The 11,612-nt window shown below is 41.0% G+C and overlaps 1 protein-coding gene across 1 annotated transcript in view; it reads right to left on the reverse strand.

Moving 5' to 3' along the window:
• Positions 1–267: 267 nt before the first annotated feature.
• The window catches only part of THSD7B (thrombospondin type 1 domain containing 7B), a 444,053-nt gene continuing 432,708 nt past the window's right edge, over positions 268–11,612 (reverse strand). Inside the window, exons 24-31 of the mRNA XM_082763038.1 lie at positions 8,315–8,474; positions 7,808–7,981; positions 7,629–7,724; positions 7,136–7,258; positions 6,472–6,554; positions 4,655–4,847; positions 1,722–1,809; positions 268–450 (exon numbers count right to left, since the gene is read on the reverse strand). Coding sequence (XP_082619164.1) covers positions 369–450; positions 1,722–1,809; positions 4,655–4,847; positions 6,472–6,554; positions 7,136–7,258; positions 7,629–7,724; positions 7,808–7,981; positions 8,315–8,474 — 999 coding nt within the window. The 3' untranslated portion in view covers positions 268–368. The remainder of the gene's footprint in view (positions 451–1,721; positions 1,810–4,654; positions 4,848–6,471; positions 6,555–7,135; positions 7,259–7,628; positions 7,725–7,807; positions 7,982–8,314; positions 8,475–11,612) is intronic.

The raw sequence follows: 11,612 nt of genomic DNA on the forward strand, positions 1-11,612 counted from the left end.
TCATGCCTTTTTGTTGCTGCTTTTTTTTTTTTTTTTTTTTTTCAATGCTAATTTCTTTTGATGTCAGTAGACTTTATTATTATTTTTTTTTTATATTCCCATTGCTCAACAGGAAGAGATGCATTTTCCAGTGTCTTCAAAAAAGCTGCACAAGATCCTTCAAAAAAGTTGCACAAGATCCAAGACTTTGATTCCTTTTTTTTTTTTTTTTTTAATAACGAGGTGACAAAATTTCAAGCTTGCGGTATTTCTGTTCTGCCCAGTATATTACACATAAGGAGATTCCTCAAAAAACTGAGAAGTCTGAGAGTTACAAAAAAGAAAGCAGTTAAGGCAGTCAATGTCTACATTTGGATTTCTTTTTTATGTTACATGTCAATGTCTCCGTCATAGGCTAAGGTTAGAGGCTTCTGTTGTGGAGGAGTGCTTTGATGCTGCTTGCTTTTTTTGCTGTAAGAAAAATAAAAATATTTCAGGAGGCGAAAAATGCAAATGGTAATAGAGTGTGAAGCTCAAACACAGCAACAACAAAAAGAAACTTCAACAAAAAATTATCTTCCCGCACTGCCTATTTTCCTTGGCACCCTATTGAAACAACTGTAATTATTATTGAGAAATACACCTCCTCATTAGCCTTCAAGTGATGGAGAACTATGCAATGCTATTTTAAAATCCCCAGTATGCTCCGCTGTATTATCTCAGAAACGGCAGCTATATAGCTCAAAAATAGGAAGCTACAACTCCAAGGCATCATCCAAACACTGTTACTTAAGCTTTTAGTTGAAGAGAGAATGAGGGAAAGAATGAGACAGCGGGAGAGAATAAAGTGGTTTTGGATGAAATAGAGTAATGTTGCTGTTAGGACATGGTTGAGACTCTCCCTCACAATAAAACCCTCCATCAGAGACGCCCTGGTGCAGACCAGGGCTTCAGCACACCCAGTACCCTATTTCTAGCAGTGACTGGTAAACGGCAGCTTTAGACATTTGGCATGTCTCCTCCTGAGGTGTTTAGTGCCAAAAGCTATTTAGGGATTACCTGAGCTGGGGCTGGTACATCCAGAAAACCAGAATTAATGCCAAGAGACCCACCCTTCCATGAACTGTTATGCCCTTATGTTATTTCAATTCATTTATCTTTCTGGCACACATAGCCGCTGATAGCAGTAAGCTCACAATGTAATAATGCACTCTACGAAAAATGAAATCTTTTGTTTATTTTAAGCAGTCACTTCATCAGATGTCTCCTACTTCTTATATTGCAGGATATAAAAATTCCCTAGCCCCCTTTTCTACTCCATTCCTGATTTCATAGATGTCTATTGTATTCCCACGTCAAACACCATTTCCAGCTGAATGACCCTATTCTGTTTGGTGCTTCCTTGAATGGGAGCTGGCTCCTAGATCTAATCAGTCTTCTTGCCCTTTTTCAGTTTTATTAAAGAATACAACAAAAAGCCCTTTCTAATCCCAGCAGAAGTCTGAATATATGGGTTTGTTGATAACCAAAAGTAACTCTTTCCCTGCTTAGCCACCAAACATCTTCATGGTCAAGTCAGTTGGAATTTGCAATTTGGAGAGCTTTAAATTACTCTGAGATAGGAGCCAAATGAAGGCAGGTCCCTCATCCAACTTCCATTCTTCCTTAACACCTTGAGGATTAAATCTCTGCATTGCTATTTAAATAAAAGAGAACAAGCCCAGCACAGAACACGTACTTACCACATCAGGAAGGATGTAAAAATCAGGAAAGCTATGATGAGGAAACCGCTAGCTGATACTCCATACACCCACATCTTCAGTTTGCCATCTGTTGGAAGATTGGGAAGAAGGAAAGGGGAAAAAAAAAAAAAAAAAAAGAATAAAAATCTTTATTCTAAAATACACAAATTCTCAAGATGATAAATAAAGAGAAAACACACAGCAAAATTAATAGCATTATTGATGGGAAACACAGTAAGGACTGGTTGGGAATAATCCATTAAAAATATGCTTTCCATAGAAAAAAAACATTATTGTAAAAATCAATCTTTTTAAAGACATGATCTTAACTGTGGTAAGGACTTTAGGTTTTCCTCACTGAAAACTGAAGAGGAACTCCTTGTGTCAGTTTTCCAAAGCAGCCTTGTTTCACAGCCTGCCCTCTGGCTGAGCTCCTGCAGCCCTGTGCAGACAACCCGTGTGCACGGCACAGCACCACAGTCACCACAGGCAGGCTCCTGCCCACGGAGAGCAGGGCTGGAGGGAGATAATTGTGATGGACTCACTCATGAACCTCCTTGTCTGCTCTAGCAAAGAGCAGCTGAGTGTCAAGCTGACCCAGAAATCAATGCAGGGACACCTAGGGTGTTCAGCCTAAAGAAATGATGTCTGAGAAAGGATGTGGCTTTTCTCTGTAAGTACTTGGAGGTCACGTGGGGTAAACATCAGCAAGCCCAAGCTGAAAAGTGCTTGGAAGGCAAGTGAGAATTTAACTATGAAACTTGTTGCTGTCTCAACTAGAAATGGCCAAGAAACATTCGACAGTCCTGTGAAGGGATTGTCACAGCAAGAACAAGGCATCCCACCAGGTCTGCTATGATGCTCTCATATGCTCTCCATCCCCAACATAAAGGCATTAGACCATGTCAGCCGACAATTTAAACAATGCTATTTAAATTGCCTCTCAACTTGAAAAGTTTCTGTTCTGAACTCTGGCCTCCCAGAGTGTGGTGAAGAAAGGAAAAACACTGCCTGATTTGAAATCAGTTCTGTGCTCTCCTGCAGAGCATTTAAAAGAACAAAAATATCAGCCTCATTAAATCATTATAAAATTTGTGTTCCAAACTGTAACCAGGAAGGAAAATCACAAATTAACTAGAGAAAGGCACATAAAATTTTACTAACAGGTACAAGTCCGTAGATAGGCACAGACGCCAAGGACTATAGCACCAAAGGGTGGTAAATGCCATCCACAGAGGGAGCATTCACCATAGACTTGCTACCAAGAATGTATCTGGTAGATAACAGTGGTCTGCTAGCACTAATTACTGCAAACCCCAGACCTGTTTTAGGAAAGCAATTACATATTTTGTCAAGAAGCAAGACAAGGGGGAACAACTTGAAGATGCCAGCCTTGAGATGGGGTCTGAAGAGCACATACAGACCAAAAAGGCACCTACAGGATGCTGTGGGGTTGGTGATATACTTAGCACACATGTAGCATATTTATTCCTTTGCCATGTGTTGTTTCTATAACATTTATACCCCTAAATTAAATAACACCATGTTCTGCTGCAGTTCCTTAGCCCCTGTTTGTACCTTTTAGTTCCTGTGGGAGAACAGGCTCACAGATGGTGTGCTGAGGTCAAGCCCACCAGAAGCTTTCAGGGCTGCCGCCTTGAACGCTGATTTAAGGAAGGGAAGATGGCAGCATCCACCTACACCCCTCTCCCTTTTTCTAACCCCATAAAGGTAACGGGTGAAGACATGATACCTAAGTAAGACTGCCTATGGAGGGCCATGGATGCTGACAAAATGGCAATTAACCCCAAACCTGTGACTCAAACTGTTGGTGAACTGTGTGGGCTTCTGGATGATGAATCCAATCGAAAACCAGCCAACTTTAAAGGCTCTGGACCAAGCTCTATTAGCTCTGAGACTGTCAACGCAAAGGTTAACTACTGTATGCAAATCAAATATGTAAATGTAACATTCAAAATGTGAACACATATATCAGACAGAATTATGGCTCCCTGAACCCTGCAACAGAACCTTCCGTTACATATTTTCTAAACTCCCCTGTTCGTTACAAACTAATAGGAAACAAATGCCATGTCAGACAGCAGAATGCAGGGAAGGTGGCACTGACAGTATTTCTGAACAGGTGGACAACTAATGCATTTCAGTAAAACTTGACACGCCTGATACTTTTGTTTCCCATTTTAAAGTTTCATTTGCTTTTCAGAAATTGATTTTGAATAAATTAATTTTCCAAAATAACAGTCAAAATGGTGAGCAGCTATTATAGCTACAGCACAAGTCCTGCGTACCGGTCGGGTATGGTACATCCAGTTTGCCAGTTCCAGCTGGGAAGCACTTTATGCTAACCAAGCCAAAGATCCACTTAGGACTCCCTGCTTGGGCACTGCAGCTTGCCTGCTTCTGGCTTATTTTGTTTTCTTAATGTCTTCACTTCAACATTTAAACCTTCAAACTTTACACTTCCTATCCTGTTTTTTTGTTTGTTTGTTTGTTTTGTTTTTTCATACACTTTTGAAATACAGCAAGAAATAACCAATGTTTTCTTTAATGAAATCTTAAGTACTTTCTGCTCAGAATCTTCTAAAGTGCTCCTGATGCCTTTCCTGGTCCAAACACATTACTTACAGAAATATCATCAGATAAGTGTTCTAAGCATCCCCCCAAATCACATACGAGTATATACTTTTGCAAAATATTATTGCTTCGTTCTCTTTGCTATCTCTCAACATAAGAGATTGTGATTACTCAGTGTAGTCACAAAGGAACAGGAGATGACATGCAAGGTAGAAATTGTGAGGCTGCTCCACCGCTCCCAGACACAATCTCTGATGTTATGAGCTACAAAGCTTGTATCTTTCTTCTACAGAAATGTAGTAAAGAAAATTTATTCCATTCATATTTAAGTTTTTCACCTGGATTAAAAGGTTGAATAGACCATCCTTTGAAAATGTCATGCATTTTTGAGTTGACAGGTTTATTTTTTCCAGCAATGGTCTTAACATCAGCTTTCTTATCTTCTAAACCTGGTACCTTCATGCAGTAATCCAGGAAACCATTTGATCTCATTATTTCTGTATATCCTCGCTCACAACCACAGACTCCTCTCTAGGTGATAAAAGGGAATTCGATATTAAAATGAATAGTATCCTCCTGAAGAACAGCACAAATTGCAGGTAAACTGTGAAGAAACCACAAGGTACATCCAGCACTTGTAATTAGCAAGTTAACTGCCATCACACCAAACAAGCTATGAGCTGGTGCTTGCAAACCCATTTCAGCTCAAAAAGCCAAACTACATTGGCAATTGGTTGAAAGAGAGTCAATAATTACAGTATGGAAATATTTTCATCAGAACAGACTTAATAATAGGTGTCTGTGACTCGATCCAACTCCTCTTATCAATAAAAAGTTAGCACTGACCCTGCTGGGTATACGAAAAGATTACCAAAGCAACAATCCCATTTCAGCCCCAAACCCCCCGTTCCAAGGTATTTCCACCGACACTGGGCTCTCTCTGATGAAACATTGCCTCTTTGGACTAAGCATCTGCTGCCCTGGACCAGTGCAGGCAGTTTCTTCAAAAGGTTTCTTAGAATGTGGTGGTTCACTACACAGATACTCCATTTTCTGGATGTCTACTTTAATACATTTAAAAAAAATATATATATATATATTTTAGATTGCCTTTCTTTTCTAAACATCTTGTTATTACAATGCCTATCTGAAGGTCTGTCATGCTCTGTACTACCCAAACAGATACGGGATTTACAGTATCTGTGATAAGAATTTAACACTTGATGTCAGTTTTTATCCCACACCATCCCTAATTGTTGTCAGACACGATCCTGAGCTTTTTTGAGCAAAAGGTGAAGGAACTCTCAAGAATTTAAATAGCTAATGAATACACGTCTGCCCATCGTGTGTATGGCTCTGTAGGCTCTCACAACAACCCTTATAGCTCTATACAATTGCCCATGAGCTTGTTTCCAATGGTAATTCCTCCCACAAGATACTCAGCTGAAGCTGAGAGCTGTGGAGGCTGTATTTAAAATAGAAACATCTACACCCCAGCTGCACCTGGCTACTTCAAGGGTTCTGGGTTTTGTGCTCTGCCACAGTGCTGACATAGAGAACAAGGAGAAGGCATTTTTGGAAGCTCTCACTGGAGTTCAGTACTACAAGAAGGGATGTTTTAACCTCTGGGCTCACATCTGCTCAGAGGCAAAGAGGAGATGCTGCCTCAAAGATGCAGCAGATGTTGCTGATGCTGAACATTTCAGCAAGTGGGCTCCATTCCAGACTCTGCTTAAATGGTTAGTGTGGAGGTGGTGGGATCAGGCTGCTACAGCTTCCTTGCACTCTTGGGGGCCTCCTGTGTCCTTGGAGGAGCAGGAGAGCAAATATGCTTTTATTTTCTCTCTTACATAAGCTTTAAACAGTCCATTTGCTATTTGACAGTAAAATAGCATTCAATAAAAATTAAACCAAGAGGTTCCAAACCCTCCCCACAAAACAAAACCAAAATTACAACACTAATATACACCATCACTCATCTGTGCAGGTTTATGAAGCTTTTCTCTTTAATTGAAATTCCTACAACTTCCTCGAGGTGGTACCATGGGCACACTGAACTATTTCCTAGGTCCTGGCATGCATTTAAGATCCAGAAGATAACTGAATAGATTTTGCGGTGTTAATTCATCAGCCACGTTCTGCAGCAACCACGCACCTGGGTGCAGTAGGAGAAGGGTTTTCTGCACGCTGGGCTGCAATGACGAACTTCAGCAGGCTTGGTCTGAAGAGCACACCCTCCTGGAAAAGAAGTTACTTTCCAAAAAAAGAGTGCTTTCAAGGGTATGTTGTACAATGGTTTTGACTTGGATCACCATAGAGTAAGAAGCGCATGCTTGCTTATTTTATATGGTTAAATAGTACTCCATTGAGCTCATTAGCATAATATCTGTAGGCATCACATTAATTAATTTGCCTTAACAAGGCAGGGAATTATTATCATACCCATCTTGTTAATGGAGAACAGAGACATTCAGATTTAAGCAATTTGCCCCAGGCCACATAGGAAGTTGGGGACAGAATCAGGAATTAGATGCAGATCTTCTGTGTCCTCATTAACGTCTTATCTACATAAAAAGATATAATACACTTAACGCCTTAGCCCATCCTCACTTGGGGAACTCTGCCTCATAGCAATAAAAAAAAGTGTTAATGAGTTCTTAACTACTTGGCAACCTTTGCACATAAAACTTTTGTATATTATCTTAACTAGTCCTTATAAATAGAGCTAGATAAGAACATCTGCATTTTCTTTCCTGCTCTCTCTACTCATTCATCCTCTGCATACTGAGAGAGATCCTGCGGATGTGCGAGCCCTTTGCCTTTGTCAATCTTTCGTGGAGCATCAAAGTGCTGACCATGGATTTCACTTTTCATCCTGTGCAGGCAGAATTTGTAGGTCACAGCACCAGCAGGAATCTCACAGTCTGAGTGATCTGAGATTCCTGTCTATTGAATAGAAGGAGAGTTACAGAAGCTGGGCTCTCTACCATCGCATGTGATTTTCTCTTTCTCTCCCCTGTTGCTGGAAAGTTGCACTAACAGCTGTACAAGGCTGCCTAGGCAGATGAGTTACTGTATGTGCATTTGTCTCTTCCTGTGGACAACGCAACTATCTGGGTAACTCATGCAATGACATGCGTGATGGTGACCTGACAGCAGGGCTGGTGAGTTGCCACCTGTCTTTCCCACACATAAACCTGAACTGAAATTCTAGAGGAATCAGGAAGGAAGGCTGACTGAGTAACTGATACAGAAGAACAACTTGTATGAAGACTTTCCTTTCATGATTGTGCATGGCAATTTGGGGCATACCTGTGACATTTATTCCGTCCGAGCGCTGGCACCACACTGTGCGTACATTGTCTCGCCAAAGGCTGGTTTTCCACAGGTAATCATAACACTTCCCTCCTGCAACGTCAATACCAGTTAGTCTTCACATTGCAACAGAATCAGAATAAACTCTCGAATGAGAGAAACTCTGGCAAGGCTACCTGAGCAAGGCCGTGTCTCCACCACTTGTCCGGAGCAGCTCTCCGGGCTCTCAGGGGACTGACCTACAAATGCCCGGGATCGAGCCTGCCGACCCGTTGTCTCGAAGCTCCTGCCCTCGATGCACGTGAGCTCACAGGAGCTCCACTCCGACCACTCGGTCAGGTGGCAGTCACCTGCACACAGGAAGAATAAATCACAGGTTTCCTAAAGGAACCAGCCTTAAAGGATTAAGGACAAGCTGCATACAACAGCTTTAACAGGGAAATAACCTCAGTTTATCACCCAATGGTATGCATTATTCAGATTTTCTGCTTCGCGGGGAATCTCATTTTCTCCAAAAAGAAAGCCTTTTTCAGGTGATCTAGAAACAGCAGACTGAGCATTTACGTGATTTGCTGAAGTACGAGTTCTGACTGCGGCAGCTGCCAGTACTCAGCTATGCAACCCTCTCCGTCTCAGAAAGCTATTGCAGACAGCAGCGTCCTGTGACTTTCAAAAGTCTTTACCTGGGCAAGGCACGGAGCACGGTAACTGCAGCACAGTCTCTTTCAAAGGCAGCTCGGCACATAATGCATTTTCCACTGGTTTGGCTGTAGCAGAAACAGATGCGTCATGCACTACACAGGTGAGGTTGCGCACTTGCAATCCATCTCCGCACTGCCCACCCTAGGAAATGACAGAGGGGAACAGAGACACACATTGCTGGTGTTAGCAGATGGCAGAAGAAATACACTTGATTCTACCTGTAAATAAAGACTTCAAAGATATAAATCCAGTTTCTGGACTGCAATAGTATCCCCAGTTACGGGAAGACAGGTGGAGATCTCCTTTGTAAGAAACTCTGCAGAAACTCAGAGGCAGAGAGACACATGGAAAAATGTGTATAACCAGAGAGGAGAGAAGAGCACACAAGTCCTTTCCTTTCCATGTCTGGGAAGTCCAGGAAGAAAGGAGTCACCAAGCAGATGGGGCAGAGCTCAGGCAGGCCCTTTTCCTGCTGCAACAGCGAAAAATAGCAAATGTGAAGAGCACAGCTTCAGGAGAGCTGGTCCCTTCCCACGTGACAAAGCCTTGAATCTCCTAGGGGAAGAGGTGGGTACCATAAAAGATTCAAAAGGAGTGTTTTGGCTTCTCTAAAGCAGCCAAGGGCAGAGCCTGCCCATAAGCAATGGACATTTCCCTTCACCTCCTTTGACGACAGAGCCCAGTATGAGCAATTAAATGCTTTAAACTCTGCAACAGCACAAATCCTTCAATGTCTTCAATTAGGCTTCGAGGATTAATGTGCACTAGGATGTTTGTGTAACTTCTTAATTGTACAGGGAGTTTCCAGTTCTGAGGTCGAGACATCGCCAGCCTTACTGAAATGTCATCTGAAGCCAGCCCCACCTTGTTAGCACTGAATCTGGTTTGAACAAGCGTTAGGTGGCTCCATCCAAGCCACTCCACACTCTTCGGTCCGGTTCTGAAACACTCAGTAAAACACCAAACCACCTGCTGAAGTGGTTCCTCTACCAGAAAATCAATGTTGTTTGGTTAACCCAGTGATGAAGATGCTGTGAGAAATGATGCCCCGAGGCTATTTCTAGAGGGTGGAATTGTTTCATTTTCTTCTGAAAAACAGAGCTGTGTTGATGTTTGAAGCACATACATTAAACCTGTGCGATACTTTATGAATATGCATCTTAAGCCTTATGGAAATAGCACTTTACAAAATTCAGTAAATAAAGCTCAGGAAAAAGGATGAAACATTGCTTTTATACAACCAAGGGAAACACTACTTTGAATCACTTGGCAGTAGATTCTTTTAAAGTAATGGACTTCATCTGCAGAACAGAATGGCTCCTACCAAGTCCATTTATTCGGCAGTATGTTTGATAGCAAGAATCTCAAGAATGGCTCTCCTGTAAACACCTGGCACCATTTTCATTTTCTCCATACCTTTTCTGTTGCTGGCGCATGGTGATACAGAAATAGAAGCGTAACTAGTTGGGTTTAGAGCAGTTGCTAATCAAAAGCATCTTAGAGAAATATTAGTGTAGATTTACCATATGCAGCCAGAATTCAAGTTTTTAACACCATGTTTCATTTTAGTCAGTATGCAACTTACTGTTCTAAATTACTGTTTCACCCCTGAAACCTCTATAGCGGCCTGAGATTAATGGTGTGTGAATAACTCATGCGGCTGTCAATTGGGTTAGAGTTCTCAGAAATTGCTGGTGGAAACAGAATACAATGTGGAGAAAATTCCCTGGGGAAATGGGCACTAATCAAACTGCAGTCCATTCGCAGCTCAGCGAAGTGGCTTAAGGAATGGCTGAGGATTATTGAAAAGGACAAAAAAAATGTGAAGATACTTGTTCTTTTACAAACAGTACATAAATATATAAGTATTTAGATAGATATAAATGCATGAATAGTTATGTAAATACAGACACAAATATAAAAAATAGATTAAAAGAATACATTTTTGGTAATCTCCATTATAAAAGTTAGCATGCCTCAAAGCAACATTCTTCATCCTTCTATCACAAAATATTGGCAATATATTCATATTTCCAATATTTAGAATAAATAAATAAATATAAATAATGGACTCTCAAACAAATCCAAAAATAAACATTAGCTTTTTAACAGTGTTTTCCACTTTCTTGCTTTCATTCAAGAAAGACCTGAAATGCATTTTTACAATGAATTGAATGCATTTAAAAGATACTATGTCATCCTGTCATTTACAGAGGAAAATGACACAGGGCTTTCTTGATATATTTGGCAAGGTCATAAGCAATGCAGGAGCAATGCATTAACTTTCTTATCATCCTAAAAATTATTCATGTCCCCAAAATTATACATTTGAAGACCTAATTAATAGGTGTGGAATCAGTGGAAATTTGCTGCAGAAATGGCACAATGAGGATTCGGTGAGTAGCTGCTAATCAGAGGAGCATTGCCAAGGAGATGATCAAATATTCAAAACACTGGAGATCAAATCTGTATTGTAAGTGCTCTTCCTTGGGAGGTGTGATGATCTGAGGTTTGCACAGATTTAGCCTCTGCTTTTCGAGTCACAAGCTCCTTGCAGGAAATATGCAGGGATTTGACTTCCAGAGGGTCCAGGTCCATTTGAATTCCAGAGGTCCAGGGATTTGACTTCCATGGTTTCATGGTCTGTTTAGCTGCACAAATTTCTATTTTGACCCTTTGGATGATTCAGAAAAGCCCCTGGGTTCCCTAAATACAGTCTGGAGGTAGGGTCCCTCCAGAAGCAGCTGCACAGAGCCTCTACGTCTCAGTCCTTCACCTCAGGAAGGGTTCTTAGTCTTCTTATGAATGTTAGACAGATAGTCCTTGATAATGTCTAGCTGCTTGGCTTATATCCTGTTAATGGAAAAATTGTGAACTCTGTCATTCACTGCTAATTTTTACTTTCTTATTTTTTATTTTATTTTTTTCACTAATCAGTGTAAAACACTTCAACTCCAATGAAAAAATGATTAATGTAAAACAACCCTTTAAGATTAGGTGTTTTGACCATTTTCCAGGTTTTGCACCCCTTGGAATGCAGCAGAAATGCCCAGGTCTGCTGGAGGGGTGCCTGTGACATGTGCCTGTGACATGTGCCTGGAGAGCAGTGTGCTGATTTACATACTGTGAAAACCAGCAGTACTTAGCAGGCTCTGCTCCTAAACATTCACACACCTTTAATTATTCACATGAAGTCAATTTAACAGTCCTTCTACAATTAAGAAATGCAGTCTCAGTTATCTCATAATACAAGGAAGAAATGTTTTAGCTTTATAATTA

The sequence above is a fragment of the Aythya marila genome, assembly GCF_965140915.1.
Source record: "Aythya marila genome assembly, chromosome: 6".
NCBI lineage: Eukaryota > Metazoa > Chordata > Aves > Anseriformes > Anatidae > Aythya > Aythya marila.